At 35.6% G+C, this 21516-nt stretch overlaps 1 protein-coding gene across 1 annotated transcript in view; it reads left to right on the top strand.

The window, feature by feature from the left end:
- Positions 1-313: 313 nt before the first annotated feature.
- Positions 314-21516, top strand: part of gnal (guanine nucleotide binding protein (G protein), alpha activating activity polypeptide, olfactory type) — a 161480-nt gene continuing 140277 nt past the window's right edge. The window contains exons 1-4 of the mRNA XM_016256990.1: positions 314-811; positions 997-1069; positions 1760-1814; positions 1931-2050. Coding sequence (XP_016112476.1) covers positions 673-811; positions 997-1069; positions 1760-1814; positions 1931-2050 — 387 coding nt within the window. The 5' untranslated portion in view covers positions 314-672. The remainder of the gene's footprint in view (positions 812-996; positions 1070-1759; positions 1815-1930; positions 2051-21516) is intronic.

Genomic DNA, 21516 nt, shown 5'->3' with positions numbered 1-21516 from the left:
TGGTTTGACAATGTTATGCAAAGCAAAAACTTAGTTTGCATGACATTCAGTATATTTGCATGTAAACACAAAATACCAGGTTGGGGCAAGACGTCACATGATTTATATGTTGTAATTTAAAACAATGTATTACTACTTTAATTACAATTTCTCTTGGCAAAAATAATGTGATATTTGATCAAATAAAAATGGTATGATTAGAGGAGTAGAGGATTCTGTAACAAACGCACTTATAAATGATGCCTTTTTAATGATGAAGTGATTGCATAAGCTTTAAATGCAGTGATGTAGTGGTGATATGAGAGGCTGACCTGGGATCAGCAGGTTGAGTGTGGCGTGTCACTTCCTGTAAGTGCAGAGAGAGGCAGTGCTGAGTTAAAGACACACAAACACAGACACATTACAGCAAAATAGCGAGGGAAGAGAGAGGCAGATAATCTGTTTCAGCTGCTTCTCTGATTTTCAAACATTGATCATGAATATATCGAGAAGATCCGATTGAATCTGTCGCTCGTGTGTGTAAAGGAGTCAAAGCGAAACCTTTTTTTCCCCGTGGCGTACGGATTTCTCGCCCTATTTATCAGCCCGATACACTTCAAATCATCATTACAGGAGATATTTGAGATATTATTATTATTTACTGTGTATTTGTGGAGAGAGAGGCTTTTGAACATGGGATGTTTGGGTAACGGCAAGACAGAAGATCAGCGCATCGACGAGAAGGCGCAACGAGAGGCGAATAAAAAGATCGAGAAACAGTTACAGAAAGAGAGACAGGCGTATAAAGCCACACACCGCCTGCTCTTATTAGGTAAGACAGGATTCTATAACCGATACATTAATAACGGATAGATATGTGTCAGCAAACTTCGATCAGAAATATGGATAGAGCATCATCATCATCATCATGGATGGATGGATAATTTCTCCATGGCCCTGGAAATACTCATATTTCAGCTATGTACCATCGTATGTCTTTTTTCTATGCTTTTTAAGGCGCTGGGGAATCCGGGAAGAGCACTATAGTGAAACAGATGCGGATCCTGCACGTCAACGGCTTTAACGCAGAGTGAGTGTGTGTTTATTTACTTAGCGTTATTTACTGACACCGGGCCTTTACTGTGTTTATTATAACGGATGCTGCATTTATATGTCGAGGATGTTAGAATGTTGACGGACGCCTCTGCGTTCGGTGCGTTTCAATGGCTGTCGCTAAACCTCGTGTGCTGCCTACTTGTACAGTATTTTTGGATATCATAGGCGTGTGTAGCATTTTGGGCCTCATTTTTGGTCAACATAGACGCATGCAAAATTTTTCGAGAATCAAATTTGAGCGCCCACCTATACAACATTTTTGGGATAGGTGTGTGCAGCATTTTCAGCATCATTTTTTGAACTGCGTACCCAGACAGCATTTTTGGCGCATGTAGTCTCATTTTTTTGTGTTGTTTACATAGACAGTATCTTTGGGCCTTATCTCATGGCAGATAAAACCGTTAGATAATAACTTGATTGATTATGTATCAGAGTGTTGTGCTGTTATTTCCATGTTCACTATCAGGATGGCCAGAAATTAGGTCACACTGTGTGCAGTATGTGCTGTGTTTAGGCATGTGACTGCATATAATCATCTTGGCCATTGATAAGGCCCAACTTTGAGTAATATTATAGTCACATTAGTAAATTGTGGAGATTTTTTTTGACACATTCATTCTTTAATGACAGTTGTTTCCTCCTATTTTCTTCCTCCTCTGTTCAGAGAAAAGAAGCAAAAAATATTGGATATTCGGAAAAATGTGAAGGACGCAATTGTGGTAAGTCATTTTTGTAAATTACATTTTTTTTATCTCTAGTAGTTGTTTTGCTGATTACTGTGACTTAATTTATCCCACATTCAGCCTGCTTTAACACCTCTGTTTCCATATTCCAGACGATAGTATCTGCTATGAGCACCTTAACGCCCCCTGTGTCAATCGCCAACTCGTCCAATCAGCCTAGAGCTGAGTACATCAAAAGTATAGCTCCACTCTCAGATTTTGACTACACAGAGGTAAGACACCACATCTCAGTATGTTACAGCACTAAGTGGAATAGCTAAAAAAAAAAAAAAGAATTAAGGTAAATTGATTTCACATACGTCGATGTCATTTGTTTGGTATTATCGAAGATCATGTTAACTAGGGCAGATTAATTGAATGTTTGTTAAATGCAATTTTTTTTTTTTTTTTTTTTGGTGACATGAATTACAATGGTTTAATTTTATGCTATTTGACTTTTTAACACTAGTCACAATATGCACACATTCTTTTATTATTATTATTATGCAAGTAAAGGATGTGAGTGTGACGATATTTACATGTGCCAAACACAAAATTACAACAACAAAAAAAACAGGACAAACAAGCCTACTAACTACTAAATACTAACAGCCAACAAGTCCATTCTGATAACTCCTGTATGTGTATTCTCGTTCTTAATTATAAATGATAGAGAAAAGGCTGTATTGTTTACTGTATTGAAATATTGAAATTCAAAGTCGTTTGCAGTCATTAACCATGTCATGTCATGCTCATTCTTGTACTTAACATTAAACAAATGTGCTGTGGCCAAGGGTATTTCTTTTAATGCTTGTAAAATATGAATTTCCTCCTAAATCCACAACTGATCAGGTTTAGTAGGTATAATATGTACAGTGGAATAATGTATTTAATTAACACATGAATTAGGGGGTTACTTTATCCATCATTTGCATCATTAACCTATAAGACTTTTGTTCATCTTTGGAGCACAAATGAAGATATTTTTCTTAATTTCGGTTTCTTCTATTTATTTTTCTTTATCCATTGAAAGTACACACAGCCAAATCTTTCACACATTAAAATTTACAAATAGATGTCCACATGAATGGAGCAGATTAATCTAGTGAGGTTTGTTCTTGTGAGTCAAGCCAGCATGGTTGATTCTCCAGAAGACTTTTATTAAACCTGTACATAGATATGGCTAAAGCAGTGGTCTCAAACTCGGTTCTTGGAAGATCAGAGCTCTGCAGAGTTTAGCTCCAACCAGCTCCAACTCACACCTGCTTGGAAATTTTGGAAGCAGTTACCTTTAGCCAAAAAAGTAGCGGCTAACGCTTCCTCTTTGGCAGTATGTGGGAAAGGAGACCAGAGGCCGTTTTTTTAATGGATATCAATGGAGGAGAGGCTTCACTATGCTGAATAATCATCTTTATAGAAGAAACAGCTTATCATTTAATGAATCGACAGCCTATTGGCTAATCTTCAACATGTTTTACACTAAACAATACTTTTTGATGTAGGTATTTTTACACCAAAAAAATAATCTTGTCAAGTTTAAATAATCTTGTCAACAAGTACAACAATTTTGATGTGTTAACTATACTATAGCAATTAAGTATATTCTTTTAAAAGTACATTATTTCTGTAATGAGAACAGCATGCTAAAATGTGGAAATAAAGGGTTTCATTTTATAAGAAAAGTCTTTGACTTTTTGCGACAAGGGGGATTCAGTTTACGGCATTTCTCATTCATTCCTATGGTATCCGTAAATGGCGACTGAGTGTCACACAACTCTGACTGAAATTCAATGACATCAAGGCTGTAATGTGAATGGTTATTAAGGCACACGTGATCCAAGTTGACCGTTATGCTTTCTCCAATAGTAAGTAATACATACCCTCGTATCTCCCAATAGTAAGACAATCTCTGGTTTATAGTAATCCTGAAGATCTTGATTAGCTGGATCAGGTGTGTTTGATTAGGGTTGGAGCTAAATTGTGCAGAGCTGTGGCTCCCCAGAAATTGAGTTTGAGACCACTGGCCTAAAGGGTGTTGTTAAGCTAAAAATGCAGTGGCTTCATTCACAATACAGTATAGCCTCAAGATCTTTGATCTTCACTGTAATGATCTACAGGGAGATGTTTGTGTCAACATTAAACCATGTGACAAATCCTTACATTTTGTTTGTGGTTTGTTTATGATTGGAGTCTAACTGTCTCCACAACCTCACTACTGTTTGCCTCAGGTCAAATGCAAGAAGACCATTGCTCTGAACAGTTTTCATGAACCTCAAAGCAAATGTGTTGTCTTATTCGATGCACTCAGTGATGTGGTGTACGAATAAACACTCATGGATGTGTTATGATGATTAAATTATTCTTACACAGAATATGTGTAAACACCGATATCTAAGTGTTTACAGAAACTTTAGCATTATTTTAGTGTCTTTCACCTACAGTTATGTACAAAGGAATGTCAGACACCATTAGAAAAATAATAAAATTTTTAGGTCTGGCCGATATATCAAATATTCACAATAGGCCTGTTCACCATGATATCACTGACGAAAATACATTATGCAGTGTTGTAGTCTTGGCATGATATTTTTCATGTATTAAACCTAGAGCTGTGAATCTTTAGGTTGACAGCTAATTAATTAGATTCTTGATTCCCTGACTTTCAGTTAAATTCAAAAGCAATTTTTGCTAATTCAAAACAGTGACACTTAAATCAATATACAATATTAACACAGATTAGATTCAGTGATTTCCCCCCCCCCCCCCCCCTTTTCTATAGGATTTTAAAAATATACTTTGCCTAATGTGTCTTATGCATGAAAATTTCCAACTACTACTGACTGTTGTAACAAAAGTAACTTTTGGAAAGACATTACCATTACTTAAGAGTGAAATACAAATAGCGTGTAGACTGAGTGACAAGAAATGTAAGGGTTAATTTTACTGTGTACATGTAAGTAGGACTGTCACGATTATGAAATTTGGCTGACGATTAATTGTCTAAAAATAGTCACGGTTATAGCGATTAATTGTCTTAGGGCTTTGTCGATTATGCTGATTATCATGATTAATTTTCATTTTTTTTATGGCTTTCATTATATAATTGTGATTTATATATTGAATTATGTTGTTATCTTTTCATCTTTTTTGAGTTATTATTTTGCAGTGTAAGATTACATAGAGTATTCCAGATTCTAAGAATCGGCCAATACCGATCCAACACCAGCGCAATTTTTTTTCTACACCACTACAGAATATCAATACTGTATTTGTGGAACTAATGGTCACTATTTTTTAAACCTTTGTTAAACATAATCCACTAAATACTCACTTCCTCATTACAGAGAAACACTACATTTGAATAAAAATATATAAACTATGAAATTAAACTAGCTGACTGTATAATTTAGCAGCAAAAACAATATCTTGAAAAAAAATCTTTGGTGCACATTATACAATTTAAACATGTTTATTCTGTTACTATTTATATTCTTGCAAAATACATTCATGAAAATAAGACAGAAATCATGAGGAAAAAAAGCTTCTAATAATCTTTCTGTGTGCAAAACTTTGATAATGTGAAATTCTTCAAACAGAGCAGCACAAAGCTCTTATGCACATCCAGGGTGCAGAATAGTGCACTTGAAGCAACATAAGTCACAGCACGCTGTACTCCACATGGTACGAACAAAGAGAAGAGAAATGAGAAAGCAATTAACTCCAGCAAGACGTAATTTTATCTTCACATCAAGTATTATAATGGGAATATATCATATTTAGGGTTGGGTATCGAGAACCGGTTCCAAATTTCCAATAATCGGGTATTCGATAAGACATGTGCATTTCGATTCCGCTTAACAATTCCCGTGTTCGCATTTTAATGTAATCTTAAACTATTTAAGTGCAGGAAGCAGGGATTGAAATTAACCTTTTCACTCACCAGTCAATTTGGCTACTAAATTAAGTTACCGGCCATTCATAACTTCTACTAGCCAAAAAAAAGAGACCGAAATAAACTAACAGTTTGAGGCCGTCTACACTAGGCATGACAAAGCGACCGTTGCAAATCATTTTGTCAGTACTAGGGGTGTGCGATATTGACAAAAAATATCTCGATTTTTATCGATAAAGATAATTAGACTATTTTTTGCTGAGTGTGTTATTGTTCTGATATCTTATTATTGCTTGAGGACTATCGTGGACAGCTGACTCCCAAAGTTTTTGATATTCTTCATATTCTGTGTGGTCAGTTCACAGCAGTGATATAAATTAATCTTTTCCAATTAGTTTAAATTGATTTTTTTACTTTTATGGGCATTCTTACCTTTATAAGGCCATTTTTTTTCTAAAAGTGTGCATAATCTTTTGAGTCAAATTCTTACATTTAATCAGTCAATTATAATAATAATTATACATTTAGGTTGTTACTAAACAAATTAAATCAGTATCAATAAAATTAATCTTTGCAGAAGTTGCATATGAAGTGGCATTTAGATGTATTTACACATGTTAATGCAGCTCAGAAGGACATGGAATGCTTTAAACTGCAGTTACAAATGCATAAATAATGTTTTGATATTTAAAACATGAAATGGTTGAATACGGATATTTGAAATTATTGAAAAAAATGAAGATACTTTAAATGTGAAATTAAAACTGCCAGTAGGTAGCAGCAAGTCACTGTTAAGTGAGTCATTGTGATTGAACCGAATCATTTAAACGGTTGATTCATTCAGAAACAAAACAACGTCATGTTGCTCAGAGACGCAGAACAGTACTGTGGCTGTGTTTGGAATGTTTTTTTGTTGGCGAAATAGCACAGAAATAGTGCAAAAACAGCTAATATGGTGTCTAAAACGTAAGTCTCTTGATATTAATTTATTGTTTATTGAACTGTTGTATAAAATAAATATCACATTTGTAACCATGCTGATTTTGTAAGAAAAAACGGCACTCTTCGTGTGATATTGATTAACTGTATGAATTCATATGAATATATACATTTTCTGCCTCCTTATCTTGAATTATGTGATCATTCTTAATGCATATTAATAGACTGAATCATGCAGTGAAAGACCCACTCTAAATGCGCACGCGCACTAAATCCTTAGTTTTGGTCTAACCAGACTTCATCTCGTCGCGTATGCACACCTCTGTAGGTGTGTTTTGCTTAGCTTTTGCAATATACTCGATAATGTCATGATGTCTCACGAGTTCAGTATTTGCGCTAAACCTGTGCAGATTTGGCTTGCATGAACTTCCCCAAGAAATTAATGAGTGAACATCATTTACGAAAAGTAACCCGCCAAATTGGTTAGTGATTTGACAGCGTTTCCCGCCACAGCTGATTTTTACCTGCATTTGGCGGGTTGGCGGGTGTTAATTTCAAACCCTGGCAGGAAGGGAATGAACTTGCACACTGTTTGCGTGCAGCGCACACATCTGAAGCGCGTACACAGAGAATGGTGGTCCCGATGCAGTTTCCCGACCTGTGTCCGTTCTCGAACTGTTCCGTGCATTTCCACAAAGGTTGTTTCACATTTATCGACCAGTATGCACGAAGTACGTCGGTATATCATCATAAACCCAGCAGTTTTTTTTGTCTTAAGTGAACTTAAACCGATGAGAAAGAAAACTCACGTGTAACAGTATTTTTAGATCTGTGTATGTTCAATGTTAAAGATACAGCCGTCTAATAAACGTGCTGCCTATCATTCATGTTAATCAAAGAACAAAAGAAAATAATTAACTGACTGAATATCTTTCGTAATTTAATGAGGATTAATCAATGTTTTATTTATGAAAAGAAAACTATTCAGTGTTTTTAAACTTCTGATTTCAATTTCTGTACCTGACATTTGTTCAGTTTTATTTATTTATGCTATTGCTAATTAATTTGTTTACTTGTCTTTAACAATTTAATTGTTTGAAATTTATATTAGTCGTTGTTTTTTTTCTGTGGTATTTTTTTTTTTTATAAAACCATAGACATAAAACAGAATAAATATGTTTGACATCTTAAAATTTGTTTAATGGATTTTTTTTTATCTTATTGGAATCAGAATTAGGAATTGATAAGAATCTGAATCGATAAGCAGAATCGGAACCGGAATCGATAAAATTCAAACGATACCCAACCCTAATCATATTTGAGAGAGTTTTACCGTTCTGACTGTCATACCTGAATGTGACGTGCTGTTTGAATGCTGAGCGGAGAATAACTGACAGCTGCAACCGAAGGAAGATCAATTTCTGTAAACTTAAATTTAACAATGTAAATATAATTCTGTCCCTCACATTAAGATACGAAATGGCTTCAGATGATATAGGCTATACAGTGCATGATAACCAAACTGGTGCTCTTCTGTTTCTTTTGGTGTGTGACTCCCCATTGTGCCGTATAAAAAGCACAATAATCGATCAAATAATCGTGATTAGATTATTTAATTATCGCGACAGTCCTACATGTAAGCATTTTTCTCTACCGAGAAGGGACAGAAGATATTTATAACATTATTCCCCCCGCTGCTGATGCACAGATCAAATATTACATCTGAGGAAAATATATATCGCTCTTGGTTTCCTTAACTTTATATCATGGCTTGTGCAACGATGTGCTTTCATACTGTAGTTGCCCTCATATGTCATACGTCAGGATACTCCAACAACGCTTAACGTGTAAAATGCTTAATGTCAGATTAATGGACTATTATAGTGATATAAAAAGGCAGAATTTAGTATACACCTTATTGACAATGTACTGTATACTATATACAGGCAGGCAGATGTACTCATAATCTAACATGCAGAGTTTCACAGTAAGCTTTCCCTCCCATAGAAACTAGTTATAAAGAAAAGCCTATTGGACTAATGCAGTGATATAAAAAGATCAAACTTAGCATACACCTTATGGATGATTTATATAATATTCAACAAGCGGATGAGCCCAAAAAGGACTTTTCCATAAAAAAAAACATTTAAAAAAAAAAAAATGGCTTAATGCATTAAGACAGTGATTAAAAAAAAAAAAAAACTCAGTATACAGCTTATTAGTGATACAGGCAATCAGATGAGGCCAGAAGAAAGCAATGCTGCATTGCATGCTAAGCATTTTCTTTATAATGGTTTTCTATGGGAGAAAAATGCTTAAAGGAGACATATTATGCCCCTTTTTACAATATGTAATATAAGTCTCCGGTGACCCCAGAATGTGTCTGTGAAGTGTCTGCTCAAAATACCCCACAGATAATTTATTACATCATTTTGAAAATGCCTATTTTGAGTGGTAGCAGAAACATGCTGTTTTTCATGCCTTTCTCTTTTAAATGCAAATGAGCTTCTGCTCCCCGCCCCCTTTTCCAGAATAGAGCTGCGCCTTTACAGCTCGTACCTGCTAAAAACATCTGTTTTGGTTCTGATTAACACGTTTATCGCGCTGAAATCATGCGTTTTAAACCATATTAGTTTAAACTTCTTATATGCGGTTTTCTGAGTGCACACATCTGAAGCACACGGACAGAAAGTGGCTGTCACAGGCATGTGAGTACTAAACTAAGTTATCTTTCACACAAGTTTACGTTAAACGCATGAGTTACAAAAACAGTCGGTTATGTCTGTGAAGGTAAACAGCTGGGAAATAAATTGCATGTTTATTTTAGATCTGTGTGGCAGCAGCAATATACAGTAAATAAATCAGTAAATCCACTGCTCTGTTGTCTCCTCTGAGGCTCATCTGTGCAGCCAAAGACAGAACAGTTAGCATGCTTTGCTCGAACTTTCGCCATGGCGCGCCATGGCGTTAGAACCGGTACACCGTTGTTGCTTGCGAAATCAAAATGATGGCGCCGTGGGTGGAAATTTACAGATTAAGGGGCGGTAATGTTATGATGAGATTCCTTTGCAACATCACTAGAGGAGCGAAATCAGTCGCGCTCGTTTTTTCAGACGCTTGCAGAAAAAGGCTTACCAAAACAAAGTTACTGGGTTAATCTTTTTCAGGTTTCCTTGGTTGGTAGATGCACCGGAGACCTGATTATAGCACTTAAAACCTGGAAAAGTCAGATTTTCATGATATGTCACCTTTAACATTAAACTTTGGGTGTTGCGTTAATATTCTGGGCCAATCTTCTTAACTGTACATAGTATGTTTTATTATTAAGATGCTGAATTTGGTCATTAATTATCACTGCTTGAGGCAATAAACCGGGTTAAAAAGTGTTTTCTTTATGGGAAAATGCTGAGAGGCAGCTCACTGCAAAGCCAATGGGTGGAGTTTGACATCCAGCTCCCCTTTGCTGGACGTAATGGGTGGAGCTAGACCAACCACACCCTAATTTTAACCATGATCCTATCTCTAAACATAACTCTACCCATTATGTCCAGAGAGGGGGAGCTGGAGGTCCTTCGGCTCTGCAGTAAGCACTACTTGAAAACAAGGATATTATAGTTTTGAACTTTTAAATTAGTTTTTATTTTAATATTGCTTTCACATTTCCTATAATTTCAGTTTAGTTTGTTAGTTTCATTAATGGTTTTGTTAGTTTTAGTTTAGTTTTTTTTTGTGAATACATTTCTATTTAGTTTTTATATATTTTAGTTTCATTTTTAGTTTTAGTAATTATAGTTTAGCAGAGTTAATGGAACACTTCCAGTGTAGACCAGTGCAAGACATTTAATTTGAGCAAAGTTGAATGTTTGCACAGTTTACAGTTAACTCTTGTGCAAACCTCTTAATAATGAAAATAAAATAAATCTTTAGATCTGAACAAAAACCAAGAATATGCAACGTATATGCATAAAATGTATTCATTCATATTCATGTACATATTCATTCATATTAAAGATGTAATCTTGTTAAACATGCAAATAGTTTATAAACAACAAGCTAATCAAGGTTTTCAGAGTTACTAGAAAGCTACAGGCTGTTGAGTTTTTATTCTGCAGGACAATGACCCTCCAAGTGCTGGATTTGAGGAAAGCTGTTCTTTGTAATCGTCATTGAAACTCTGTAAACTTTATTTTAGTCCCTCTGCGTTTTCAGTGCATTCATTTTTTTGTACAGACAAGCCACCGGGTGCACACTACTGTATGTCCCGTCTCTCCCTCTATGAACGTACACAATCAGAAGAAACAATCTAAAATACTTTGAAACTTTATGCTTCTCAAAACTAAATGCGATATGGTGATTTAAATTGTTTGCACTTTACTTTGACGAGCCGCTCCAGCGCGCACGCGCTTCAGATGAGCAATGCAATCAATCCCATAAAGCCCCTTTTACACAGGACACGGCAAGCGGTGAAAACACCGCACGCTAGCCTCTCTCATTTTGGATGCGTTTTGTACAGTCAAGGCGGTGCTCGTGTCATGGACGGACGTTACCATAGTAATCGTAAAGCGTGACAAAATGACTATTCACTAAAGTCAGCTCATCCAAAGAAATTTAGTTAGCTCACTATCATGTTGTTTTTGCACATCAAACACGCTTTTAAATGTGAAAATGCTTAAAGGGGTCATGAACTGCCTTTTTAAATTATTTTGTACAGTTCTCTGAGGTCCACTTATAATGCTATCAAGATTTTTACATCAAAAAACATATTTTATCAGTAATGGGCTATTTTCTGTCCTGTTTTGACCCCCTCTCATCAGAATGCTCTGTTTGAATAGGCATGGCAGATTGTAGACTCAAGTAAACGCCCACCGCTATTATTGGCTAACAGATGTGTATGTTTGACAGCCCACATCCTTCACAGATGGATGCTTCTGTGATTAGGTCAAAAATGCATAAATACTCTGTTGATGTCAAACTATCTGTAATGACAGACAAAGCAAGTGACATCGTAATAAAAACATTTACTCACACTTGTGTGGTGTGACATTACTGTCAGATCCAATTAGGCCTGTCGCAATCAATATATCGACTTATCGCGCAATATATGTACATTACCTCAATCATTTTTGGTGACGCAATATATCGCCCATTATATTTACTTAAATTAATGTCACCATGTTTTGTACATTCCACTTGTGCTTGTGTCTTTTGCAGCTTCTTGTACATAATGTGGTGTAGTCATGAGGTGCTAGTTCAAATGTAAAAAATGCTTCTACAAAAAAAGTTTCATCTGCAGATATGGTCTTGTTTAGGGATCTGTGCCTTTGTGCATATGAACATCTGACTGCTAAGTAGTGATTGTGTTTTTCAGCAATAGTGTGCACCCTTAATTTACAGAGAAAAGAAGGAAAAATCTGTAGATGGAAAAAAAGTTTTCTGCATTTTTCTTTTTTTCTACTTGTTACTTTGCACTTTTTGTTAGAAAATGTTTATTTACTATTTATTCAGGTTTTTTAAGGTATCTAATATTTTGATACTTAATTTCCATGATCTAAATATTCTTAAAAATGTAAAGTTTGTTGTCATTTGGAAGTGTGTAGGCCTTCTTGCATTATTATGCTGCTACATTATGATTATATATTCAGTGGCATAAAATGGTCTTTAGAATGACAATAATATTGCTTATCGCAATTATTTATTGGGCAATATATCGCACAACAAAAAGTTATCGTGACAGGCCTAGATCCAATACAGTCGGCACAGAATTGTCTTTTAATTTCAGTCTTTCAGAAAATCCAGTGTCGAATTGTGGCGTGTTTGTAAACGAATCTGCGGTGAAATTAAGTGAACAACTGACCAACCTTTTACTGACATGGTCTGGAACTTAATTAAAAAAATAAAGCTAATCCACTCTTTCCTAATGTTGGGATCTGATGTAAGGTTATGCAAAGACTACTTGTCCACAATTTGGCATCGCACAGCATCTTGTTATCTTTGGAGCCATCTTTATCGTTTGGTTTCTGTGTAGACCTGCATTCGTCTCTCTCATTATTTACACTGTGCGAGAATCAGTGGGCGGAGCTAAACAGGCAGTTATGTAGAAGCAGGCGTTGATCATCTTCTGCGGAGGCGTGGTTTACCTGCTCTATTTCGACACATTCCACAGTCGTTTTGGCAGATTGGCTTTAAAATAAGCTGTTTTTAGACTAATGAGAAAGTTTTGAGTTCTTAAACTTACAGAATGTTTTTATAGTAAGGTGATCTCTGATAGGTCAAAAGATCAAGGGAATTTTAATTTCTCAGTTCATGACCCCTTTAACGTGCAGTTTTGCATATTCTGGGCTCGTCATCTTGATTTATATAGTTTGAATCATCAGTAAGGTGTATACTGAGGTCTTTTAATATCACTGTGTTAATCCATTGAGCTGCGTTAAGTGTTTTCTTTAACCCTGACAGATTTCTGAGGAAAACGCTTAGTGTTTAACTTTGCGTCTTACGTTCAAATTCTGAGGACCATAAAATGACTGTCTAGTCAGTGCATTCAAAATACAGTGATAGGATGTCCTACCTGCCTGTCAGCCTATGTATTTACATACCTCCACGCAGCCAATAGTGAGAGTTTGGGGCATGGATACTGTAGCAGGCAGATCTATAGGGTGTTTAGCCAGTGTGTTAAAAGAAATTCATGTTCCGTTGCGGATGTGCAAGCCTAAATTTGAAGACTTGACATAATTCACAGAGACAGACAAGTGGGTAAAACAAGGGTGAACATTTGCAGTGTTTTCACAAGGAGGAATTTGATGGAATGTTTGGATTTCAGTCAATATAATAAACTTGCGTAGTTTCTTCTCAAAAGGTAAGCTAAACTTCAACTTAAAAGTATTCCTAATATGTTGGAGTCGGACCTATTATTGAAAGTAGTCTACTTTTACCTGTTGAGACATGCCTTCACATTTATAGACATGATAAGAGCTGTGTCTCTCTCTCTCTCTCTCTCTCTCTCTCTCTCTCTCTCTACTGGCCCTGATAATCAAAACATACTTACTGCTTGGTCCATTTCTGCAAATTAGGTTTTCTCAATAAATGACTTGCTCTACCTGTTGCTTGGGACTTCGTCAACACCCGCTTGCACCACGTGATGGTGAGCCGACTATCAGCAGATGTAGATTATGCATTGGTACTTCACTGCTATTCCTGCAGTTGGATGTGCAATGTTGAATATTCTGCAGAATTTGAACCACTGTATTGAATTTGTAAAGCAAAATAAAAATGGACCAAAAATTTCCTGTCAAATATTATTGGTTGTATTTTTAAACTGACTGAATGTTTTGGAAGTCAAGTCTGGAAGATGAATATGGATTATTGCATTTTTAATAATGGAAATATGTATGGAGGAGTATTGAAATATTTACAGCTTAAATGTGCAACAGTGTTGAATTTCAGACCTTATAATAATGAAAGTACAATGCATTAAAATATAAGCACTGTTAATTCAATGCATTTTTTTTTCAGTTATAGCAATGCAACATGCTTATTTTTTCACAACACATATTGTAATTGCCCGGTCCTGCGTATTTGCTTTATTCAACATCAAGAAATCAGGCCCTTTCTTTCGGAACATGCTTCACAACTCCTTGTTCAAGCTCTTGTTCTTTCCAGGCTGGACTATTGCAATGCTCTCTTGGCAGGTCTTCCAGCCAGTTCTATCAAACCTTTACAATAAATCCAGAACGCAGCAGCAAGATTAATTTTTAATGAGCCGAAAAGAATGCACATCACACCTCTGTTTATCATTTTGCACTGGCTACCAATATCTGCTCGCATAAAAATCAAGGCATTAATGTTTGCCTACAAAATTACCACTGGCTCTGCACCCCTTTACCTAAATTCATTACTTCAGACTTATGTGCCCTCTAGAAGCTTGCGTTCTGCAAGTGACTGTCACTTTATTGTGCCATCCCGAAGAGGCACAAAATCACTTTCACTGACTTTTAAATTAAATGTTCCCTCCTGGTGGAATGACCTGCCCAACTCAATCCGAGCAGCTGAGTCCTTAGCCATCTTCAAGAATCGGCTAAAAACACATCTCTTCCATCTTTTTGTGACCCTCTAACTCTAGCACTCTCTATTCTAATTATATTCTTAAAAAAATTAAAATAAACTTGCCTCTTTTATACTTGCACTCTATTCATTTACTAACTGCTTGTTTTCTTTAAAAAAACACTAGCTTCTCCTAATCTTTTTATATTCTATCTATCAATTAACAAAATAAAAAAAACTTCTAACACTAGCTTGCTTTATTCTTTTTCTATTATGTTTTCTTTTTATTTATTATATAATAAAAAAAACAACCTTGCTACTGCATTAAGCTACACTGTAAACAATATCTGTAGTTTTTACAAAATAATTTTGCCAGCTGTGGTTGCCAGAATAATTTTGTAAAAAATATAGAACAATTGTAAAAACAACTGTAAATTTGACAGTATAAAACTGTAATTTACAAACAAGAACATTTGAGCGTAAATGAGTAAATTCAACAATGCACACTGCTACTAAAAATCTGTTTTGGTTCTTTAACATAAATTGACAACCACCATAATAATGCAGGCGGTAAAAGAGACAGCAATATGAAGAATCAGTTCATCACAAGAAGCTTTTCCACAACCTGAAGTGTATACTAATATATAGAAGGACAGAGTCTTTCACTCAAACACTAAACACCATCATGGTAACTAGGGCTGTGTATCACCAGCAAAGTCACGATACGTATCACGATACAGAGGCCACGATACGATACGTATCACGATACATGACTGCTCTGAATTTCACCTCAGCAGAATTTAGAAAAACAGCTGTTTATTAAACACTGCTTACTATGGTGCCATTTCTAACTATTGGCAGAGCAGGCAGTTGACCTCTGCATTATGAAGGGCCTCCATAACTGTACCAAAGTACAATATAGGTAATGGCATATGTTTCATGTTTACATTGTGCACTCCCCAAGGTACAATATTCTGATTGATTGTATCTTTTTTTTTTTTAAGCCTATAAATAATAATGTACTCGTTCTAATACATTTATATTGTAATGTACTCATTCTAATATGTTTAAAATATCATTTACATTGCTGGTAGGTTATCATCGCACAAATTAACACACTCTCTACAATTAAAAAAAAAAAAATTAGAGTTCTAAACCAATGCACTTCACTGTATCTAACGCACACACGCTCAAGGCTGATTTTTACTCGACGCGTCCGCTAGTTCGCTTTGAGTGCGCGCAGCGTCGTTACGCGTGGCGGTGTGCACGACATTTTTTGTAACTTTCCGCACAGCGGAAAAGCGACCCTAGCCAAACAGAAGCAGTTTGATGTTAAGTGCAGTCACACACACAGATCACGTTGCGGCCGAACTCAGACATCCAGGAACAAACTTTTTAGCGCTGCCCCGCAGTTTTATCAACTAAATAGCTTAATCGCTCAAGAGCTACATTATCTTTCTCAACAAGCAGCTGGTAGCATCATTGTTTCTAAAGGAATTAAAGCCACAGCTTTACTGTTAATAGAGAAACGTGGCAAAACGGTGATAATTCATACATACACAGCCTCTCTCTCTCTCTCTCTCTCTCTCTGTCGTAAATGAACAGTTGATGAATCACACTTTTCTGAGAATAGAATATTGAAGTGGAGATTGCTAAACTGCAAGCTAACCGCTGTTTTCAGAAAGCAAGCGCATTTATCCACAGTGGAGAGAGAGCGCGTGAGCACAGGTTTGCCAGGTTGACAAAGATAAGTAACACGTTTAGCAGATATTTCCATATTGCGCAAGCGGGAAGCTCTGTTTTGGGGAATACGTCTCTTTATATCAGGCAACCCAGTTGTGTTCCTCTGCGGCCAGATTATTAACAGATGCTCTATTCATTCTTTTTTAGAAACCTCTAGCACTTTTCTACTCAATTTTAAACGTTGTAAAATTAAGCGTGGTCCACTGCTGTTCACGTGCCACAGCTGGCCCTGTATCGATACTCGTATCGTCAAATCTCTGTGACGATACATCGTCGTATCGATATTTTGAACACAGCACTAATGGTAACACACATGACACTTAAATAATGCAATAAACAACTTTAAAATTAAACAACAGAAGATGAAACCTAAACCCACATGTACATAACTAATAACAAACATGACAAAACTATTAAGAAACATAATTATTTAAACAAAATACTTTCAAATGTGGAGTGTCACACAGGGAATTCTGGGAATATCTGTTTACAGTTTTTATTTTTAGCTGTAAATTATATGTTGATTTGTTCTTTTTTTACTTAAATAATACAATTAACAGCATTTTACTGTAAATTTACATTAAATGTCTGGTTAGATCTTTTACAGTACGGGAACTTACTGTTAACATTAAAAAAAAAACTTTCTGTAGCGTTTTTACAATATTTTACAGTTAAAATTACACTAATATTTTACAGTGTAACTGAGACTTGTTATAGCACTTGCATATCATTGCTCTCTTGTTGATTTTTATTGCTTCCATAGTTCTCCAAAGCGTCTGCTAAATGACTAAATGTAATGTAACTTTGAAAACACAGCCGGTCGAATTCAATAGTGAAACCGCCCAGTGCTGTTACACTCTATTATTTAATATATATTTAAATATCTATATTATATAGTAGTGCTGCTTGGCCAATCACATTTGAGGACAGGAAATAAATTGTTGATATGAATGAAAATTATTATGTAAGGATTAATTGACGACAGATTGACATCTCATCTAAGCTCCCATTGCTAATTCCAAAATGCCATTTTAGTGAATCTCTTAACAGCGTTCGGGAGCAGCATCTCTAATTATAGAGTAGCTGTAAGTTTAACTGTTCTAAAAACGATGTTACCACGTTGATACTGAGAAATGTCATGTAGCTTTTCATTTGTGAACCACTTTATTGAAAAAAAAAATTTGCGGGTCAGCTAGCACTGACAACAAGCTTCTGTGCATGTGTATATTTCTGTCTGTGTGCAAGTGTGTGTCTGTATAGTATGAGTGTGCATGCAAAGAGAGAGAGGAGGAGAAAGATTTCCATAGATAATAAAAGGTACATTTGTGGTCAAAAATCATGCTTATTCTGTTGTTTATCATATTTGTTTGTTATGTTAGTTTCTTTGTGGGTTTAGGTTCGTTTGCTGTTGTAGGCTGTCAGGACCTTCATATTTTGGCAAAGTGATATGGAACTGTAACGGTATTGACAGACCTGGAACCGCTTCATAGCTGTGCATTTATGTGGGATAAATTAATTGTCAGTTTTGTTTATTACTGAAAACAGCAGAAAATATGCCTTAATTATTTAACTGAATAATCTGCCTAGACTGTTTCTGTAGATCACTTTTGAATCATATTGTTACCGATGGCTGTTTGAGATTGAGATTACCATTTTAATTAATTTCTGAATGATTTAATGATACAAGCAAATACAAAAGTATACTTTTGCTATACCTGTCATATCATGCTATAAAGTGCTTCATGGCTAAATTAACTTCTTAAAATATCTTATGGAATGTAGAATATTTGCATGTAAGAACAGGTGTAGACAAAATATTTTAGTAGTTAAAGAGCACTATGCAATGCATAAGGAAAGTGTTTCAGCTATTGCTGATAAGAAGTTATGTATGATTTCTAAATAAATGCTTCTTTCAGAACCAAAATGGTTTGTATTTTGTAACTAGTGCTATAGGGGAGATGGCATGAGTGTGCACAGCCACGTGTATATTTGTGTGTGTGTGTGTGTGTGTGTGTGTGTGTGTGTTTGCTGCTGGTACTTAATTAAAATCTCTCTATTGAGTCGCAGCGAGCGGTCGGGCTGTCATGAGTTTTATACAGCTGATTCAATCAGAGTTCAAAGTGGCAGCCAGCTGACAGAGGAGACACACACAGAACTCTAAGCATTATTGGACACTTTTTCTCAGCTGTTTGATGATGGTGAAGATGATGGTGATTGTCATTATACAGATGATAAACATAAACCCTGTAAACATTGTGTGTTATTAAAGAGTGAGCCAGTTTACCGCTTACATTACTGTAAATCTAGCTTAAATTGCAAATGAATATTTTTTTTTTTTGTGATTATTAATGATATGATGGGGTTTGTGCGCGCGTGTGTGTGTTTGGGCTGCAGTGCTATCTCCATTAATTAGGCTCTTTATGTAATGGTGTATTGATTTTTGTTAGTAAACACACAGACCAAGCACTAACAGATAAGAGCTGATGGGGTCGTCCATTTTTCTGAACCAAACGCATGTGTCTACCAAAAGAGAACATGCACAGTGAGGGCAGGATGAAATGTAGAAATAAAGAATCTTCACCTGGAAGACTGGCAGTGCGTTGTGTTTGTGATACTTTAATTAGGGGTGTAACGGTAAACGTATTTGTACTGGGCTTTCAGTTTGGTATGTGTATATACCAAAAAAATACAGCTTTTTTTTTAACCACTGCATGTCCGGAAATTAATTTGAAACTCAGTTTAACACATATATATTAATTTGAACAAATTTAGTCTATTTTATCAGGAAATGAAACAATAAAAGCCATTTTGATGCTTGTGACAGATGTGCCTCAGTTCATTGCACTACAGAGCATGAGTAAACATGATCATTCCATCCTCTTTACTACTAGTATTAGCATGAAATTAACATGAATGAACATCTCAACTGCAGAAAGACATCAATAAAACAGCTTGTAAACTGTCACATAACTTTATATAACATCAGTGTCCACTAGGGGTGTAAACCAAAAATTTTCATTGTTTTAACCACTGCACGAGTGGAACTTCATTGGAAACTTCCAGTTATATTATTACTCTTGATAAGAAACAGTCTCATCTTTCAAATTATGTAAAAAAAATTTCAGGAAATTCAAACAATAAATGCCGTCTTGGTGCTCTTTGATGTGACGTGACCGATCGCATATAAATCCCTCAGTTCAAACGGCAACGTGGAGCGTGAGTGAGTGCGATCATTCTGTCCTCTTTACTACTAGTTTTAATGCAAAATAAATATGAATGAACATCTCATCCCTCATGTAATCGCTCAATCAGTGTTTCAACTGCAGAAAGACGTCAATAAAACCGCTTGTAAACAAAATGTCAAGTAGCATTTAATTTACCTCAGGCAAGTCATCATTGTCCACTGCTCATTCGCTATAAATTAAGTCTAGAGAAGAGCATTTCAGAAAATATTAGAATGTTTAAATAAATCTGGCACGAAACAATTTATGAGAGCCACTGTGTAAATTAATAGCCTATATTTCAACAACAAATATAATTTTTATAATTTAGAAGTTAATTTAAATTGTTAATTGTTAATTTGTTTACATAATTTTTTTTAAGTTGAGCGTTGATTATTATCTTTACAAATAAATAGTAATTAAATTTAAGTTTAGGCAATGTTGTTAATTATAACCTTTATAGTAACATAAAAGGGCTCCCTATAGTTAAGAGCATAAGCTGAGGTAGATTTTTATCCCTAAACAAATTAAAATTATAATTTAATTTATTTAAAGAAAAAGTAATTTGTTCAGTAAACCACTGTTTAATATATATATATATATATATATATATATATATATATATATATATATATATATACCGTACCGAATCGTGATGTCAGAACCGAGGTACATACCGAACGGTCATGTTTGTTTACCGCAGGGGTCTGCAACCTTCAAAAAAAGAGCCATTTTGGCCCCTTTCCCACCGAATAAAATTCACGTGGTGCCACAAAATATTTGATCCCCAAATAAAAATAACACGGCATATGGCTAAAGTGTTATATTCAGTTGTGTTACAGGGCAGGGGAATAGCAATCATTTCAGAAGTGAGGGGGACAGAAATGTCAAATGTAGTAATAATAGTAATAATAATAGGCCTAATAATATTTATGTATGTATGTCTAATTGACAAAAAAAAATGTATCTCTTTTAATTGGTTAAGAAATAAAATACACTGCTGGACAAAAAAACAATAATTTGTCTTCTATAATATTTTTTATATATATTTTACTAATGACAATTTTATGGTTATGATGGTACAATCAGTATAATAATTTATGTACTACAAACACTTTTTCCATTTTTATCACAGAATAAGGCAGAACATATATTTTATAGCTTCTGTACTGTAATTAATGCTATGTCAATTACCACATTCATATAAAAGACTTGGAAAAACACACATAAACCATATATTGTCGCAATCGTTTATTGTCTTCACGTTTCATCAGTTAAAGGGGTCATATGATGCGATATAAATTTTTCCTTTCTCTTTGGAGTGTTACAAGCTCTTGGTGCATAAAGAAGATCTGTAAAGTTGCAAAGACTAAAAGTCTCAAATCCAAAGAGATATTCTTTATAAAAGTTCAGAGTCAGCCACACCTACCTAAAACGGCTCGTTCTAACACGCCCCCACATATCTACCTCACTATGTGGGAAGACTTGCATAACGCCACCCAAATGTTCTCACAAAGAAAGAAGGTGCAACTTTTATTCTCACTGTAGTATTGTTGACGCTGCAGCCATGTCGTGAAGACGCTGTGTGCTTCGTTGTGAAAGCGAAACTACTTTGTTTGGTCTTCCAAAAGAGGACGATATCCGCTTCGTCATGCCTAAAGCTGATCTGTGCTGGTCGCTGAGGGAATACATCAACTCTCACCATTGACGAAGCGGAGTCCAGCCCGGGGGGCACGCCGTTCTCGACCCCACCGCCTCGGCTCACTCTAGCCCGGCCTCAGCTCACGCTAAGCCGGGGCTTCCGCTCACGCTAGCCCGGCCTCAGCTCACTCTATCCTGGCCTCAGCGCACGCTAAGCCGGGGCTTC

Source organism: Sinocyclocheilus grahami, unplaced genomic scaffold, assembly GCF_001515645.1.
Source record: "Sinocyclocheilus grahami isolate Dianchi unplaced genomic scaffold, SAMN03320097.WGS_v1.1 scaffold1498.1, whole genome shotgun sequence".
In the NCBI taxonomy this organism is placed as follows: Eukaryota; Metazoa; Chordata; class Actinopteri; order Cypriniformes; family Cyprinidae; genus Sinocyclocheilus; species Sinocyclocheilus grahami.
The sequence above is the reverse complement of the archived record's forward strand: the minus strand, read 5'-3'. Positions and strand labels throughout refer to the sequence as shown.